The following is a 17,764-nucleotide window of genomic DNA, read 5'->3' as shown; positions in this document are numbered from 1 at the left end:
CCTGGGGGGCAGGCCCTGGAAGGCACCTCAGAATTGGAAGTGGCCCTCCCAGCGCCCCAGGAGTCCCAACAGAGCCTGCGCTGCTCAGAGGGGCAGGGCCTGGGGGCCCGCCACACCCTGTGGAGCACACAGGGCACAGTGCCAACCCCCCACCCATCTGCCTCTGCCCCAGGGGAGGCCCCTCCTGGTGGAGGGGAGCTGGGGACCCCTGCCCTCTGGGAGGCTGCAGCCCGTGGAGGACCCGCAGCCGCAGGACCAGAAGCAGGCCGTTCCCTTGGGACAGCTCTGCTTCCTGCCCATCGAGGCTCACGCCTGTGGCCGTGACCCAGCTGCCCCCACAGGCCCTCCCTGCCCTCTGCCCCTGCAGCAGAGCCGTGCCCACACCCGGGGAGGGGGGACAGAGGGAGGCTGGACCACGGCGAGAGCACCAGCTCCAGTCTGCGTGAGGCGCTGCTTTAAGGGCAAGAACAGTCCAGTTATGACTCACCACCATAGACAGGACAGGACAGAAGCAAGCGTATAATTACAGCGACTTGATTTGTGGATCATTTTACAAAGATCTGTAGGGGCTGACCTCAGTCACGTGGAGGGGCGTTCTGAAGGCTCCACGGCTGAGGCCGGGACCACCCAGACACACCGCACGGCCGCAGGTAAAGGCGAGGGCCACCCGCGCCAGCATGAGCATCTTCAGTTCCTTTTTTAAGTCCACGAGCTAAAATGCATCAACCGGTCACATCCGCTACGTGATTCCACACCTATTTTCTACCCTCACTGTAAAAGCTTCTTTCCAAACGCTAAAATATCATAAAAGCTTTAAAAATTGATGGGTTGACAGACTGGACTGTGCAAAAACTTAGTAAAAAATTACCAGAGGCCAGCAAAGGCGAGGGGCCTCTCTCTACGAAGGCGTGTTCAGGGCACTGAGAACGGACAGCAGGCTGGCAAGCAGGCAGGGCAGCGCCTCTCTGGGTGAAGACAGATCACCGTGGTGGTTTGCCTGCAACCTCCGAAAACCAGCTGTGACACCAAGTCCTGTTCATTTTAAATAGTCCTTCCTCCTGTTAACTCTCAGAAAAAAGAAGGAAAGCCCAGGAGGCCGGGAGGGCAGGGTACCGGCCTGCGCCTTCTGGCTGGGTCCCTACATGCCCGTGGGGGCCAGGGGTGCGTGGCCTTCGCATTTCACGTCATCAACTATCACTTCCAGTCAGTGCACGTTACATAGAAAGTTCATGAAAACCTTCAGAGCCCGTCCACACGACCAGAGCCTCACGGCGATCTCCCAGCTGTCTGCGGCCGCCTGTGTGGCAGGTGGGTAGAGGCCAGGACACAGCCGCCCGGACTGTAGGTGGCCTCCGGGGGAGCTGCATGGCCTGCCGTCAGGCGTGCAGCGGGGGCGTGGGCCAGAGGCCCGGGCAGCAGGGTTCGTGGGGAGGTCCCCAGTGCGCTGGCAGCCCTGGCCGGCCGCCCTCACACGTCCACGGTGCAGAGGGGCTCGCCACCAGGCTGCGCAGATGCCACGATGGACATCTTGGGCTTCCTGCGCGTCTCCTCCTGGAAGGACACTGAGGTCAGGTGGGGCCACAGGGACCGCAGCTTGAGGTCAGGGGTGGGGCCACAGGCACTGCAACCCGGGCACGGCAGGGCCCCGGGGGAGGGGTGAGCCCAGCACGCACACCCAGCAGAGGGTCGAGGTCGCAGCCCCCGGGGCCCGGGGCCGCCGCCTACCCGCTCCTCCGCCAGCCGCCGCATCTCCTCTTGCAGCTTGCTGAGGATGTGCAGGTTGGGCTTGTTCTTGCGAGCGAACTGCTGGAGCTCGATCACGCTCTTGTCCGAGGTCTCCTGGGGAGCAGAGCCTGCTGGCAGCACCAGCCGGGGCCTCCCCTCCCACAGCCCAGCTGCCGTCTGCCCGCTCCTGCCGCCGCCAGCCAGGCACGCACCGTGCCCAGAGGCATCCGGCAAGGGTGGTCGGGGATGGCATGCCGGCCCAGGCTCACCCTGCCCCGTGGCCGCCGGAGGGCCCACACCGCGCTCCCCACACCTCCGTGGGGTGAGCACCACGTGAGGCGGCCTGCAGGCTGCACCCCACCCGACGGCTCTGGGGCCTCCGGGCAGGGCCGAGCAAGCTTCTCCCCAGCTCCCGGCCCAGCAGGACGCTCTCCACACACAGACACAGGAAGGCAGCGGCTCAGCCACACAAGGCCCAGCGCCTCAGGGACCCCCACACCCCCCAGCCCAGAGCCAGGAACTCTCCAGGAACAGCTGGGGTGTCCTCCACAGCCCTCACCCTCCACACCCACCACACTCACTGGGGACTGTTCCTGAAGTCGGGGAAAAAAATCAAAAACCAGATGTCACTTCCCTTCAATTTCCCCTAAATGCACAAAAATTTAACGGTTGCGAAATCTCAACATCTTGGCCAAAACGGAGGACACACACGGACTGTTGTGAGGCGCGTGGTGCTGGTGCCCGGGGCAGCGCCCACCTGCCCGCTGCGCCCCTCCAACCCCGCTACCTGCTTGACCATCTTGCTGCTCTCGCGGCCGTACATGCGCAGCAAGGACCCCCAGTTCTTGACGTGCGGGTGCAGCAGCTGCAGGATCTTCTGAGACGCTAACTGCTTCCCGACGCGCTTGTTCTTGCCTAGGCGGAGACGTGGACACAGAGTCAAGACACCCATGTCCACAGGGCACCGTATCCAGACGGGCACACTCCACACAGCCCCGCCCGCCAGGGGCTCAGGGAGGGCAGGAAGCCCCCCAGGCTGCGGCTCTCAAGGGCCCCTGCCCACAGCTGCAGACACACAGATGATGCGTTCTGCAAGGCAGGCTGGGGCCCGGGGGAGTCCTGTGCGGCGGACGTCCCCAGATGGAGAAGGGAGAGGCTGGGGTGCGGAGCAGGCTGGAGGGGCGCAGGGCCTCTCTACCCTGGGTGGCTCTGCTCCCACCCTGCCCCCTGCTCAGGGCTGGACTTGGCAAGCACTGGCGTCCGTGGGGGACGGCCTGGTCTGCACGGGCACGGCCTTCTCCCTTACCCGGTGCTGGGCTGTGCTTAGACAGTCCCACAGTCTCTGTGTGAGGCCACCTCCAGCCCTGGGCGAGGCGAAGAGCAGCGGGGCTGCTCCCCTCCCAGGGACCCAGGGCTGGGCAGGCCGTGCTGGCAGCAGGGCCACGGCCCAGCCAGCTGAGCAGCTCAAGCCCGGGACGCTAGCCGCCACAGCGGCGTGCAGGCTGGCTGGGTCTCAGGGTGACGTGCGGTGCGGCAAGCACACCTGGGAGCCATCACCACGTGGCTGAGGCCCAAGTGAGCCCCAGGCAGCGGACCCCACGGTCATGGAAAGCAGGTGCGCGGGGGCCGGGGTGGGGGGCTTACACCAGCCTCGCACTGTGTGCTTGCCGCACGCCATGACGTATTCGCTCTTCTGGTTTTTACCAGGAACCACTTCAAACTTGATGGAGGTGTCTCCCATCCCGTGGTTTCTGGGGGACAAAGCAGACAGTAGGCAACATCGCCCCGAGATGGCCCTCACCGTCCTCCCCAGACCGCGGCTCCCAGCCCAGAAGGGCTCTCCCAGGCCCTGCGGGTCCCCTGGGGAGGCCCCAGGAAGGGACACCCCACCTTTTAAGGCACTCGTGGAGGATCTGGTAGGGGGAGAGCAGCCCGGCCTTGCTGGTCAGCTCGTAGACCCGCGAGTCCTCGATACTGATGTGGTTGAAATACTACAAAGGGAAGTGGCCGGTGAGTGCCAGCCACGCCCAGGGCCCATCCAGCCGCCCCCGCCCTTGTCACAGCCTCTCAGCGACACTACCCACACCTCAGGCCGGGCCACCCGAGACGCGCCTGCCTGCTGGCCTCGGAGCCTGTCCTGAACCAGAGTCTGATCGGACGACTGGGCCAGAAAGCTAAAGACACACGACCTTTGGAAAAACCTTGAAAACCATCGTGAGTGAGTTTAGGATAGAGAAAGTGATCGGACACAACAGAACAGAAGCTCAGCCATGGTGACGAAGAGGCGCCCAGCCAGTTCACAGAGAAGGAAACTGGCAACAGAGGCCTCGCCAGCCCGGAGCCGGCTGGGACCCTCAGGAGCACAGCCCCTCCCTGGCTGTGACCCAGAACCACACGCTCTGTCAGAGCTTCTCAGGGAGGCCCCTTCCCCTACTGCCCAGCCCCTGGGGGCCCCAGCCCCACCGTCTTCATACGGAACTCCAGGAACCTGCTCCTCCAGAAGCGAGGGAGCTCCCTGCCCCACAGCGTCAGGAGGTGGCCCTGATCTCAGCGGGCGGAAAAGCACCCTGAGTGTGCCTCCCTCCCAGCACCTCTGGGTGTTGGCCAGCCAGGGCACCCTGAGCCCCGCAGTCAGGGTGCTGCTCAGACTGCCGGCCACAAGGGAAGAACCCACCCCCGGGCACAGGGGGCGGAGGATGGGGCTGCAGGTCCTGTCCCCCTGACTGCACAGTCGTGCTCCCGGCAACCAGCCCCCTGCCTCGAGCCACCTCGACGTGAACTCAGGCGGAGGGAAGGGGTCAGAATGAAGGGCTCCCTTCACTCAGCCTGTCTGCTCTTTCTGGCTGCACCTCCTGGCACGCGGGATCCCAATTCCCCAGCATCGGAGGTATGGAGCCCCAACCACAGGCCTGCCAGGGGGTCCCAAACATCCCCTTCACTCTTCTCGAAGGGAGCTGCTTCAGGGGCTGGGGGGGCAAGAGCCAAGTGGCCGTTCCCCTACCTCAGTAGCTCTGTGCAGGCACCAAGGACAGAGGGCAAACGTCTGTCTGTCTCTTTATCACACGATCACAAAGACACATGAGCCTAACAGCCCCAAATGCAGGGAGAAAACCTGAGGGCAGTGAAGGGACAGCTCGGCAGCAACTGGGGACTCAGGCCACTCACTCCAGGACAGACCCCCGGAAGGGGAGCACGCCCCTCACCAGCTCGTGCTGTTCACTCCGCCGGCAAGCACACACGCCTAGCCTCTCAGGCACGCAGAGCACAGCCTCGACATACGGTAAAGGACCGACTGCAATCACACAAGCTGTGGTTCTGAATCACAATAGAATTAGGTTAGAAATCAGTAACTGGAGACCTCCCTGGTGGTCCAGTGGCTTAGACTCCGTGCTCCTAACGCTGAGGAGCAGGGTCCGGTTCCTGGTCAGGGAACTAGATCCCACATGCTGCAACTAAGACCTGGGTCAGCCAAATAAAGATTTTTAAAAAAGAAATCAATAACTGAAGGAAACTGGGGAGACGCACAAATATATGAAAAGTAAACGGTCCTAAAATAACCACTGGCTCAAAGGAAAAAATCACAAGGGAAACCAGGAAAACACCGAGCCGCAGGTCAGACCACAACACACCTGTATCAGAGTAGGAGTGCGGGTGTAAGGGAGTACAGAGGGAAGGGGCGAGAGGGTGGGTGCAGGGCAGCTCAGAAGGAAGCTGAGAGCTGTAAGCTCCACACCTAAGGAGACCTCAAGCCAACACCCTAACCCCTAGGAAACTAGAAAAAAGGACAAGCCAAACACAAGCCTGGCAGAAAGGAAAAATAAGGCTGGAGCTGAAACAGAGAAGAAGGACGAGAACTCCCAGACAAGCAGCAGCTCGTGTGTGAGAGGACCAGCAACACGGGTCGCACACTGAGATCGGCCGAAAGCAAACAAAGGCTCAACCTGCTAAAACGCAGGCACAGAAGCAAGGACGCACAGCCCCGCTGAAGCACACAGGGCCACAAGAGGGCGCTACGAGTTGCCAGGCCCCTGGAGGGCCTGGCCAACTGGGAAAACTCCTGCAGACCCAGAATCCCACAGCCAGCTCGAGCAGCGGCAGAAAACCGGAAAACGCCTAACGAGTAAACACTTCGAGAGCAAGGGGAAGCCCAGGCCCAGATGGTCTCACTGGTGAATTCCACCAAGCATGAAAAAAATTAGCACCAATCCTTTGCAAACTATTCCACACGATGAGAAAGGAAGGAACACTTTCCCACTCATTCTATGAGGCAAGTACTGCCCTGATTCCAACACCAAAGACATCCTACGAAAAAAAATGCAGACCAGCACCCCTTAAAAGCACAGCTGCCGAAATCCTTAACAAAACAGCCGCGAGCCAAGCCCGTCCACACAAAGGAGGCTGCAGCACAGCTGAGGGGGACTCACCTCGGGAAGGCGAGGTTCGCTTTACATCCGAAAGCGAAGCAGCACAACCCCACACCAGTAAAAGCGAAGATGAACCCATGTGACCATCTCACAGAAGCAGAAAGCTCAAAGCCCGACACCCACTGCAGACAGCCAGCAAGCCAGGAGTGGAAGGAAACGTCCTCACACCGAAAAAGCCCCAGCTCAGCAGCAAGAGCACGTGGGCCTGGCCCCACCGACCGCAGAGGTCAGAGGCGGTGGGCCCAGCACAGAAAGCAGCCAGCGCCGCAGGGCCGGTGGGCGGGTCGAGCCTGGGCTCAGATGGCGGGCCAGGGCTTCCTTCCGGAGTGATGAACACAAGCTGAGCACACAAAACCCACTGTGCTGGGTAGCTTAAAAGGGAAAAACTATGGTATATCTAAGGTAAACTTCAATAAAGGTGTTATAAAAAAAAGAGTGCAGGGGCCTCCCTGGTGGGCCAGTGGTCGACAGCATGCTTCCAACGCAAGGGGCCTGGGTTCTGTCCCTGGCCAGGGAACTAGAGCCCGCGTGACGGAACTAAGCCCGGCACGGAGGGAACAAAGACAGCCTGGTGTTTTAAAAAAAGGGCAGGGAACTTCCCTGGTGGTCCACTGGTTAAGAACTTTGCCTTCCAGTGCAGGGGGTAAGGGTTTGATGCCTGGTCCAGGGGCAGAGATCCCACATGCCTTGCGGCCCAAAACACCAAAATAATACAGAAGCAGTATTGTAACAAATTCAATAAAGACTTTTAAAAATAAATAAATAAATAAATAATTTAAAAAAGGGCACATCCTTCAGTGTGAGCAGCCCTTGCTGCAAAAACCCACGGAAGCAATCTACCCAAAGCAGCTCACGAACAGTTCCAAGCGGTTCTCAACACAAAGAACAGTCCAGCTTTTGCAGCCTCTGCCTCAAAGGCTCGTTCACCGCACGCCTGTCAGTGCAGAGCGACTTCCTCGCAATATGGCAAACGCAGCCTCTCACACCCACAGCAAGACGGGGACGGAGACCCAGCAGGAGACAGCCCCCGCCCACAGAGACAGGCGGCCTCCCCGCCCCACGCGAGCGGCGGGCCCGTGCTCACCTCCAGCTCCTCACTGTCTCTGGGCTTCTCCTCCGATGTCTGCTTGACAAAGTCGGGGATGAGGATCTCCAGCGTGGCGCGGGCTGTGGGGAGGAGCACCAGGTGAGAGGCGGGCCCCAGGGGCGGAGCGGCCCTCGAGGCTCTGCAGGCCAAGCATGGGTGCCCTGGGCACAGCCCCGGGCATAGGAGCGCGCCTGCAGGGGCCGGCCTCACCGGGGTGGGCTGGGGGTGTCGAGGACGGCTGCACCTCACAGCTTTCTGCCCTGAGAGCCCGCAAACAGCCCACTGGTGGGTGGAGCCAGAAGACCCTCTGGAGCCTCTCTAAAGTGGAGGGGCCTCCTGGAGGGGGGAGAGATCACGTGACGCCAGCAGAGGCTGGCTCAGTGCCTCCCCAGGAGAGGGGCTAGCCGGCTCCCAGAAGCACGCTGACGCACCAGCGGGGGTGCAGCCAGCAGCAGGAGCCCCCCTAGAGCCTGCCCGGCTGTGCTCCAGACCGGCAGCCCCAAGCCTCACTGGAAGCACACGTCAGGACCCCCGAGGAGCACGCCCGCTGTGCGGGGTCTACAAAGATGGCGCCCAGGCTCAGGCAGCGCAGAGCACTGTGTGTGTGGCGGTAGGGGGGTGCATGGAGGGCCGGGGCAGGAGGCGCAGGCCCCCCCGACCGAGCGGACGAAGGTCCTCTACGTCCGCTTCTCCCATTCTGCCTCTTGGTGAGCCCTTCCCAGTGAGTGCGTAAGTGGCCCACCCCACCTCCGGCCGGGGCGGCCGCATGCCCCCAGCAGGCGCCTTACCGGCTCTGTTCTTGGCCAGCTTCTTGCTGCTCGCCGTCCCAGAGCCATAGGTCACACCGTCAATGGTCACCGAGGCCCCGAAAGGCTCGCTCGGGTTCTCTTAAATCAGAACGACCCCTTTAAAACACACGTGGCCAGGACGCTCACAGCACACACATACACTCTGCTCACTGCGGAGAGTGGGGCAGGGGTGCTGCAGGAAGGCAGGGTGGGGGTCCCCGGGGCACTGGGCAGCCACCGAGGGAGACAGGCCAGAGGCAGAGCCTCCAGGAACGGAGAGCGAGGTCTGAGAGAGGAGGGCGGGCGCGGGGTGCACACAGAAGGCGAGGGGCAGGAACACAGCCACGGAAAGCCGAGAAAAAAGGGAGGCCACGGCGGACCTGAGCTTCCAGCCTTCACGCAGGAGGCTGAGGGCGGCCCAGAGGGAGCCGGCAGCCCTGCGGCTCCTCCACCCCGAGGCCTGGTGGGCTGTGGGGAGGGGACGGCAGGCGAGGATGACCCCCTCCGTTTCCTGTCTCATCCAAGGCGGAGAAGGCAGGCCGGGACAGGGAGGCCTGGACGGGACGGGAGTTGGGGACGGGGGACGGCGGGCGGGGCGGGGGGGGCGCTCACCGCACTCGAAGAAGCCGTAGACGGGCCGGACCTTGAGCACGCGCTGCATGTACTCGTGCAGGATGCACACCTCGGACTTGCCGTTGGGGTTGATGACGAACTCTGCGCGAGGCGACAGGGCCCGTCTCAGAGCAGCCGGGACCCCCGCCTGCGGGGGCAGACTCGGAGCCGCAGGGCGGGTGGGGCCCGGCTCACCTTTCTTCGTGGGCGCGTCCTGCACAGACAGCGTGATGAGCTTCTGGTTGGCGGGCAGGATGGGCCTCTCGGACTCGGCCTGTTTTCGCTTCATTTCTCGATTGAACTGCCGACGCTCAGCCCACGTCCTGAACTTCTTCACGGTCACTTGCTCAAAGTCGAAGCGCTTCTCCAGGTAATTCCGAAACTCCTCAAGGTCTGCACGGATTGACCAGACACCCAAGTGACGGACCCCCAACCAGAGTCACTCCCTCGGTGGCAGGACGGGTCCAGCCACACAACGCCCCTCCCGCTTCCCCTCAAGGATGAGAATCAGGCTCCTTAGCTCTGCCAGGTCCCCCAGGGAGAAACTGCTGGGCTATCCTTTTAGTTTATTTAGAACAGAAAAACAAAAAATTAAGAAAAAGGAATGTTTAAAAAAAACACCACCATCAGCCTCCAGGACCTTCTCCCCATCCGGAACCAGGTGCCAATGGCCCACAGCGGAGGCATCGAGCCCAGCACAGCCTCCTGCCCCCGCCTCTCCCCCAGGACCCCAGGCCTCCCGTCAGCCCCACCCTGCTGTGTCCCCCAGAGGCCTGGACGCCACGCACACGCTTGCACACTTAGGGACGGAGCAAAACCACAGAGCTCCCCACACAGGAGTGTAGACCAGTGGGCACACGCTGAGGATGGCGCCATGGGGACACCATCAGGCAGACAGGGGGCCCCCTAGCTGTGTCTCGAGAATACCCCCGTGCCCGCGGAGCACCAGTGCACTCCCCGGAGGCTTCCCCGCCAGCCCCAGACACGGCCCCTCCTTGGGAGCAGCCCCCAGCCCCTCATGGGCAGGAGCACGCAGACAGCTGGGGATCGAACACGCGCCGCCCTCTAACAGGGACTGGGCAGGGGCTAAGAGAGCCGCCCCCACAGAACGGATGCGGGCAGGCCAGGGAGAGGTTACCCAGGACCGAGGGTGCCCGCGGGGCTGAGGCAGTGGCTGCGCCCACCCCAGCAGGGGGACCCAGGACCAACAGGCACACACCCCGCGCCAAGAGGCCCTATGGTCGTGAGCAAAGGCCGTCTGGACAGCGGCGCCGGCCAGCAGGCGGGTCTCCCGAGCGCAGGGGCGGGCAGGCGCAGACGGGGCCCTCCTCCTTAGGGGCCAAGTTCACCCAAAGCTTACCGACCGACTCGTCCTTGCACACCTCCACCTTGGCCTTCACCTGCCCCAGGGCCCCGGGCGCCGCCTCGGCCCCCAGGGGGTCCTTCTCGTCTGGGGGCCCCGCGTCGGCACCCAGGGGGTCGGGCTCATCCGGGGGCAGCTCCGGCTCCGGGGGGGCAAGCCCCGCGCCCCGCTCCCGCTCCTCGCTGTCCTTCATCTTCCGGTAGTGCAGGCAGGGGATGCTGGTCAGGGGAGGGCCGTGTTTCTGCAGGTGGGGAGACCACAGAGGTCACCAGGCCGGACGCACGGGCCTCTGATACCCCCACCGGCCTGCCTGGCAACCACCTCCCTCTGCAGCCTGCGAGACCACACGCGGGATGGACGCGGCCCCTACCCGGATGCTCCCCGTGCCCAGGAAGTAGGGCCTGGACCAGGTGACCACCCGTGACTCCCGGTGCAGGTACACAGGCACTCCGGAGTTGTGGAACGTCATGATCCAGCCGTCGGGCAGCGGCTCCGTCGGCGGGCGGCCCCGGCCTGCACGAGGCAAGAACAGCTACGGTCACGGCCGCGCGGGCGCCATCAGGACAGTCACAGTCTGCCCCCGGGCGGAAACAGCAGCACGCTGGAGCCCGCCTTACAGAAAAGCTCTGAGCAGGGTGGGGATGGCCCACCCCCACCAGGAGAGCCCAGCCCCACCTGCAAGCCCGCTCCTCTGAGTGCTGGGCCCGAGCCTCTGGGGCCCAAGGGCGCCAAGACCCTCCTCACCGGCTCTAGTCCCCGGACACAACGCAGAGCCCCGAGCAGCGCTCCGCAAGACACGGGGCCTCGCTGCAGCTCTGCCACCCTGACACTGCCTCTCTGCCCGCCTCCCGCGGGCACAGCCACAGGGGCTGGGCAGGCTCCGCTAGGAACCGCAGACTGTGGGTCACTGCTCCCTGTGACCAGGTGGCAAGCCCGCACTGTCCCGAGCTGCCACAGACAGGCCTGGCTGCTGGGAGACGCACAGGACAAAGACTCAAGGACAGCTTGCTTTTCTTACCAGTATTGGGAGCAAGTGAAAAGCTCAGAAACAAAAGTGAAATGCCACGTGGAATCTAAAAAAACACACGGACGAGATGAAAACAACCCCATCAGCTCTTGTGGAAACGGAACGACTCCCTCGTGCCAGGCCTGACACCCGCACGCAGCTGACGCCAAGCGACCACCAGCGTCAGGACGGCCCTGGGACGGCAGGCAAAGCTGGGCACACACAGGCCCCCTCGGGCACCCCTGCCCCGCAGGCTGGGCCAGGAGCTGCCTGCAACCAGCCCCGGGTAACCGAGGAGGAGGAGGCGAGTTGTGACCCTGAGCAGACCAGCGCGCATGCGGCAGACACACGCCCGGCCCTGCCGACGGGCCCGCTCTGCGGCTGGGAAATGGCGCACCGGCCACGCCTCGGTTCCTCCTGTCATGTGGGCCACCTGCATGGTGCCCAGCAGAAGGCATCACCTGTGTGCCCGAGTCCCTCCAGCCCCTTCCCACCGCCCACCCGACACCAAGAGGCACCCCCAGGCCAAGACAGAAAAAGGGGGCCCGAGACGTCCCCGTGTCAGCAGGTGGCCGCACGGGGCGGCTCTGGGCACCCCAACCGCTCTTGCCAGTATGCCCGTGACCCCTCCGTCTCTGTCCACACGCGGCCACGGGTCGTGCTTTCACAGCAGACTGTGGAATGAGTCCTGCCTGCTTCCAGTGGTTTCCCCAGCACTCGGCACAGAACCCAGAACTCAGACGGGGGCCGCGAGCAGCCCCTACGCTCAGCACCGCCCCGTCCGTGGCCTCCACACCCCGGCGCCCCCTCCCCGCACCCCGGCAGTGCATAGGCTGTGTCCTCACGCTCCAAGCTGCCGGCCCCGATGGGACCCTCCTGCCTGCAGACGCACACAGCCGCCCAGACCGCCTCCCGGCAGCCTGAGCGCTCTCCCAGCGTGCGCGCGCGCCCAGGCGCCTCGCTGCTTCCCGGCCCGACTCACTTTTGAGAACGGTCTTAATCTTGGTCATCATCGGCTGCACGCTTGTCTCCCCGTCCGACGGGTGGTCGCTGTCTCCTCCGTATCTCTCCTCCGTACGCCTCTTCTTGGGAGCACAGAGGCCCTCTTCCAGCAGAGCGTCGACATCGTTGTCAAAATCATCCTGCAAGACACGCCGTTCAGAGGCCGCGGCCCCTGGCACCGCACTCCCGCCCGTGGGCAGGCGCCAGCGGCAACGCAGAGAGGAGGCGGTCTCAGGGGCCTAGGTGCGCCTCTGGGTGCGCTAGCACCTGAAAAGCAAAGAGGGTGAAACGGCCAGCCGAAGCACACGCTCGTGACCAGCAGATCCTTCCAAGTCGGCTGAGACAAGGGTACAAGGCAGACCTGTCACCCAAACTGTGTTAGCAGAGCTGGGACCCCGGGACGCCTAACGGCTCTCTCTCCGCGTGGACCTTTCCGCCTCCTGTGGGTTTTTTCCTCGGCTACGTTGCAGCACGGGCTTCCCAGAGATGCTGCAGCTCCCAAACACCTCTCTCTGGGTTTTGCTAAGAGTGCTCCAAAGGAGGGGACGCCGACATACCTCGTAGGAGAAATTCAAGGCCTCTTCGTCCACTCTGTCTCTCTGCACGATCGCTTTAGCCGTGAACCCGCCTGCGCCTTCTTCATCTAGCTCCACATTGTCAGTAAAGTCTTCTAACTCATCGAGCACTGCGTACTCCACTCTCCTTTCCTGATCCAGCTCATGCTCCTCGTCCCTCTTACCCGCGCTCTCACCCCCTGCGCCTACCCCGTTCCCCACGCTCCCGCCAAAGGGGCCAGCATGCACGTCCCCACTGACAGGGCTGAGGGCCAGGCCACACTCTGCCCGCACGTCGCGCTCCGCTCCCGTGTACAGCACCTTCCTGTCCTCACTCCTGCAGCTCTCCGTAAAGCTCACGCTAATCTTTACATCCTTAAGCAACTTAAGGTCAGGGGAGAACTTCCGGACCGCAGGTGCGTGCCGCGCTGTGCGCGGGCTGTGGCCACTACAGTTCGGGTCTACGAGGAGGCGGGCCTTAGAGGAGGATCCTTTGGAGAGAAGAGAAGCTCCGTAGAAGTTGAGCGGGTCCTCGGCAGGGGGTTCGGCCTGTCCATCACCACCAGAGCCAACGTCCATTACGTCTGCATCACTGGACGTTTGCAGGGGAGGCGGTGGAGACTGTCCACGGGGCAGCGCACGGAGGGGGCGAGCTCCGTCCTCCATCGCCACGCCTCCTGCGGGCTCGCGCGGGAGAGGAGAGGGGCTCCCACATGTCTCCATAGCTCAGTGGTTAGGACTACTTTAAAAGACCAGCGCTTTTAAGAACCTGACATAACTCTAGACAGCTAGCATGCACAAGTCCGCCGAGACCCGGGTGCGTCTGCCCGCGCTGCGCGCGCTGGCGGCTTAGCCCAGCTGGCCACATTGCTCTTTTCATTAATGTAGACAGCTTTCAGAACCACTGCCTCAATTATTGGAAATCACAATGCACTCAGCTTAGTGACCGGCGGCCGCGCGCGTCTGTCCTCGAGCCGAGGGGCACCCGTCCTCCTCCACCTGCAAGAGACGCAAAGGCGCCGTCACACAGCGGCCGAGGCCCCCGCCTCCCGGCACCCAGAGTCCAGTGACACTGCCTGAGGAGGGCGCCTTCCACGCTTCAGAACAGGCAAACTTGACTCCCTTCTTCAGAGCCTAAATTATAACTTAAGTCCTGAGTCAAGTATTTTACTAGCTGTCCACTGTATTTCCAACTTCAGAAACACAAAAACCGTATTATACTTAGGTTCAAAAAGGATTAAAAAAACCGAAACTCCTCCACTACGCTGCACCGCGGCGCTCCCCTGGCTCGGCTCACGCGGCCAACCTCCCCACAGCACACGGGGGCGTGTGGCTTCCATCTAGCACCAGTGACGGGGGTCCACTCACCTGCTCGGGCCGGTCAGTCAGAGGGCAAGCAGGCGGCCCTCCGCTCAGCTCTGCGGCACTACGGCCTCAGAGGCACGCCCGGGGCTCCGCCCCCTGGGACCCCAGGGCACGGGGGCAGGGGCAATGATGCGGCGGGCTGGGCATGGCTCTGCTCCCAGGAGGAGCGCTGGGAGCCACGGGGACGAAGCCCGGCTGGGCGGGCAGGGAGGGGCCACGGGGGCCAGCTGAGCCCAGGCACGGGGGTCCTGGCAGCCCCTTGGAGCCTGGCTCCATGCTGGGGCAGCAGGGAGGCCCAGGGTGAAAGGACCCTCAGGCCACAGTTCAGTCCCTACGCAGAAGGGAGGCCCACACCCACGAGAAGAGCGGACACAGAACTGACCACACTGCCGAGCGGATGGAGGCGGAGAGCGGGACGAGGCAGCCCCGAAGACCCACAGGGCCTCTCCCCAGGGGACACTCAGGCAGGGCCCACAGAGAAGGGTGCTCGGAGCCTCTGGGCAGGCCCGGCCAAGAGGGCCAGGCGGTCACCCAATCCACAGGAGAGGCCACCCAGAGAGCGAGGGCAGACCAAGAAAAGGGCTGGGGACACAACCCTGGGGAGTTCACGCCAGAGGGAAGACACCAGGCTGAGAAGGCAGGGCGGGACGTCCAAACACAGGGCCGCGGCAGGGAGGTCCCAGCACAGCAGAACACGTGCACACACACACACACACACACACACACACACGTGCACACACACACCCCACACCGTGCAGACACACGCACGAACATGCCATGCACGTGGATGCAGACACACATGCGTGCCCACACCCCTCGGGGCGGCTTGCGGGCTGCAGACAGACAGGAGACAGCAGACACCACGTGTTTGAGAGGCTGCAGTGGGGGGACAGGACACAAAAGACAGAGGCTTGTCCAGGGGCGACCGACCCACCGACAACTGTTCACTGAGCACCTACTCTGACGGGGCGTCGGCACGCGCGAGAGGGCGGCAGCCACTGACCTGTCTTCTACTTCCCGGGTCCCAAGGTGTCCTCACGTTTCTCAACACAATACCTCCCCCGCAGGCACGTCTGCCAAAAGTGCTAAGGACCAAGGAAACAGGGCACACAGGTGGTGACGGACGCGGAGCCGGGAGGCCACTGAGGCGGCACCGGACGCGCACGAGGACCGCCGAGCGGGGCGAGGCCAGTCTCCTGGCTCCAAGAAAGCTCATTTCAGACAGGCAGGCCGGCACACCCAGCACTACAGGACACAGACACGACCAGGACCGAAGCCCTGGGCGCCAGGCAGGTTTGCAGAGACCCCAGCAAGAGCCCACCGGCGATCCTGGAGGCCACAAAGGCTAAAACGAAGAGACGTGCAGAGACGGGGACACCTCCAGCCACGTTCAGAGCCTGAGAAGCTCAGTGTAGAAGCACAGAACTAAGATGATAACGATGAAACCTGAAGGGAGGCCTTGAAGAGGTGCCCAGAGTGCAGACTGGGAGCCGCAGCGAGGGATCCTTGGAGCTTGGGGAGCCGCCGGGCCCCGGGGGCGGCAGTGCGCTGAGGGCTCCGCTGCAGGCTGTCCCGAGCACGCTCCTGACCTTCCCTGTTTGCTATCTGCACCCGTCAACGCCTTCCACGTGGCGCACACAGAACACTGCAGATGCCGTGGACCGGAGGCAGACGAAATCCCCGGCCCCAGAGCTCACACATTAGCAGAGAGACGGACAAGTAACCACTAAGAAAAACTGAGACGCGCTCAAGAGAAAGCAAAGCAAGGAGCTGAGGAAAGGGTGGGCAGCAAAGGCCTCACAGCCAACACCCCCTGAAGGTGGAGGAGGGGATATTCCAGGCAACACCGAGAAGAGCAAAGGCCCCGGGGTGGGAGCACGGGGTGGCGGATGGCAGCAGTGTGCCCGCGGGAAGAGGCCAGGGCACTGAAGGCAAGCGGAGACAGGCCCCTGGACGGGAGGGTCCGAGCTGCAAGGTCACACGGCCCAAGGTCAGCGGTCGCCCCAGCCCTCGGGCAGGCCCTGCTCTAAGCACCTCACGCACTGTCACACCAGTGCTCACACAGCACCGTGAGAAAAAGGTTAGGGACAGAGACGGCAAGCAACTTGGTCAAGGTCACACAGCAAGAAGGTGGTGGAGCGCTTTACCACCCAGGCAAGGCAGCTCCAGTCTGTACTGCCTTGGTATTAGACTTACGGTTGAAAAGAACAGCTCTGTGTCCTGAAAACCCCTAAGTGAGTAGATAATAGGAGGCACGAGGGTGAGAGCAAAGAAACAGATAAAGAGGCTCACCAGGCAGCCTGGACCAGCATGTCAAGGTGGAGGCGGCGAGAAACTGCCCTGAGGAGTGCATGGAGGCCGAGGAGACTCCACACTCAGGGACAGAGGTGTCGCGCGCAGAGGTGGTGAAGGCAGCGTGGGGAGTGTTCGGGCGGGTGAAGGTCATAGCCTAGGTCTAGACACGGCTACTCGGCACCAAAGCAACACGAGGAGGTGTGGAAGAGGCAGCCGGAAGCGTGCAGCTGTCAGAAGGGAGGCCGGGGCTGGAGGCGGACATGCAGGTGTCAGGAGAGACAGAGTTAAAATCAGGGACTGGACGAGATCGCCAAGAAAGGGAGTGCAGATCCTACAAGAAGCCAAGACTCACTTCCCTACCCTGAGGTCACAGTCAGACTATAAAAGCCCGGAGACATGCCCCACACGGTGGCCGGGGCCACAGCAGGCTCAGAGGCTGGCCCTCCTGCCATCGCTACTGCTCCAGCTGACGGCACACACGGGTGCAGACCCGGCTCGCCAAGTGGACGGTGAGCCAGCAGCGGACTTGCAGCAGGCAGCCCAGGGTCCCGGCACAGTGTAAAACCAAGACACTCCGACAGCGCCCTTCACTTGGGTCCACTTGCTGGGCTGGCGTGGAGGCGCTGTCTCCAACGGTCCAGTGCTGTGGCTGCAGCCTCCCGCCCAACCCAGCGGCAGAATGACCTCACCCCGTCCTTTTGTCATCTTCCGTCTGCCTCGCATCCCACATTCACAGGCGCCACTGCTGACTGGCCATTCCCCCGCTCTGGTGGGTGACCACCTGGGGCAGGGTTTCTGGCCCCCTCTACCCACCGCCCAGGACTGCAGTCCAGTCTGCGACCAGAACACAGGACACCCGCCTAGCATTCGGGGCCTGGCAGTCCCCGGCGCTAGGCAGGAAGGCTGGGCGCCGGGGGACCGAGGCACATGCAGCAGGCGAGCCAGTCAAGTTCCTACCCTGAGCAACCCAGGGCCACCGGAGGGCACCTGGCGAGGACCACTGTCAACAGGTGGTCCCCTTCCACTTGTTTCTACCCCCGGGTCATTGTTACGACAAAACCACATCCCGATCGTCTACGTGACCCTGGGTCCGCGAGCGTGTGGTGGAAAAGACGGGAGGCTTCTCACGTTTCCCAGGCTCTCGCGCCCGGCAGGGTCCCGGGCCGGCACCGCCGCGGTCGGGACCTTGCCCGCCCGAAAGCCCTTTACGGCTCTGGGCCCACCGGACGAGGGGGTCTCCTCACACCCCGGGGCCGGCCCGCGCGGCAAGCGAGCGGCGCGGCGGCCCCCGGCCCCGGCCCAGACCGCGGCGGGCCCCGCGCCCGCGCCCTCGGCGCCTCACAAAGGCGGACGGGGACTCGGCGTGGCCGGGCCCGCCCCGCCGCCCGCCCCGCCGCCCGCCGGCCCCGCGGCCTCGGCCCGGGAGCGGAAGGGCGCGCCTCACGCAGGCCACAGCGCCGCCCACCCGCCCGGCCGCGGGGCGCCCCTCGCGCCCCGCACCTACCTCCGGCGCCCGCGGCCCGCCCGCAGCGCAGAGCCCCGC

At 63.6% G+C, this 17,764-nt stretch overlaps 1 protein-coding gene across 1 annotated transcript; it reads right to left on the bottom strand.

Moving 5' to 3' along the window:
* Positions 1-513: 513 nt before the first annotated feature.
* Positions 514-17,764, bottom strand: DGCR8 (DGCR8 microprocessor complex subunit). The gene is made up of 14 exons (XM_068989756.1): positions 17,726-17,764; positions 12,565-13,560; positions 11,988-12,147; positions 10,370-10,512; positions 9,997-10,240; positions 8,832-9,029; positions 8,637-8,738; positions 8,025-8,123; positions 7,234-7,316; positions 3,616-3,716; positions 3,370-3,476; positions 2,513-2,640; positions 1,726-1,839; positions 514-1,551 (listed from the first exon to the last, which is right to left on the bottom strand). Exons 2-14 carry the CDS (start codon positions 13,282-13,284, stop codon positions 1,468-1,470), a joined length of 2,283 nt encoding a protein of 760 aa, XP_068845857.1. The 5' UTR covers positions 13,285-13,560; positions 17,726-17,764; the 3' UTR covers positions 514-1,467.

The sequence above is a fragment of the Capricornis sumatraensis genome, chromosome 17, assembly GCF_032405125.1.
Source record: "Capricornis sumatraensis isolate serow.1 chromosome 17, serow.2, whole genome shotgun sequence".
NCBI lineage: Eukaryota > Metazoa > Chordata > Mammalia > Artiodactyla > Bovidae > Capricornis > Capricornis sumatraensis.
Note: the sequence above shows the minus strand (reverse complement) of the source record. Positions and strands in the feature narration are given on the sequence as shown.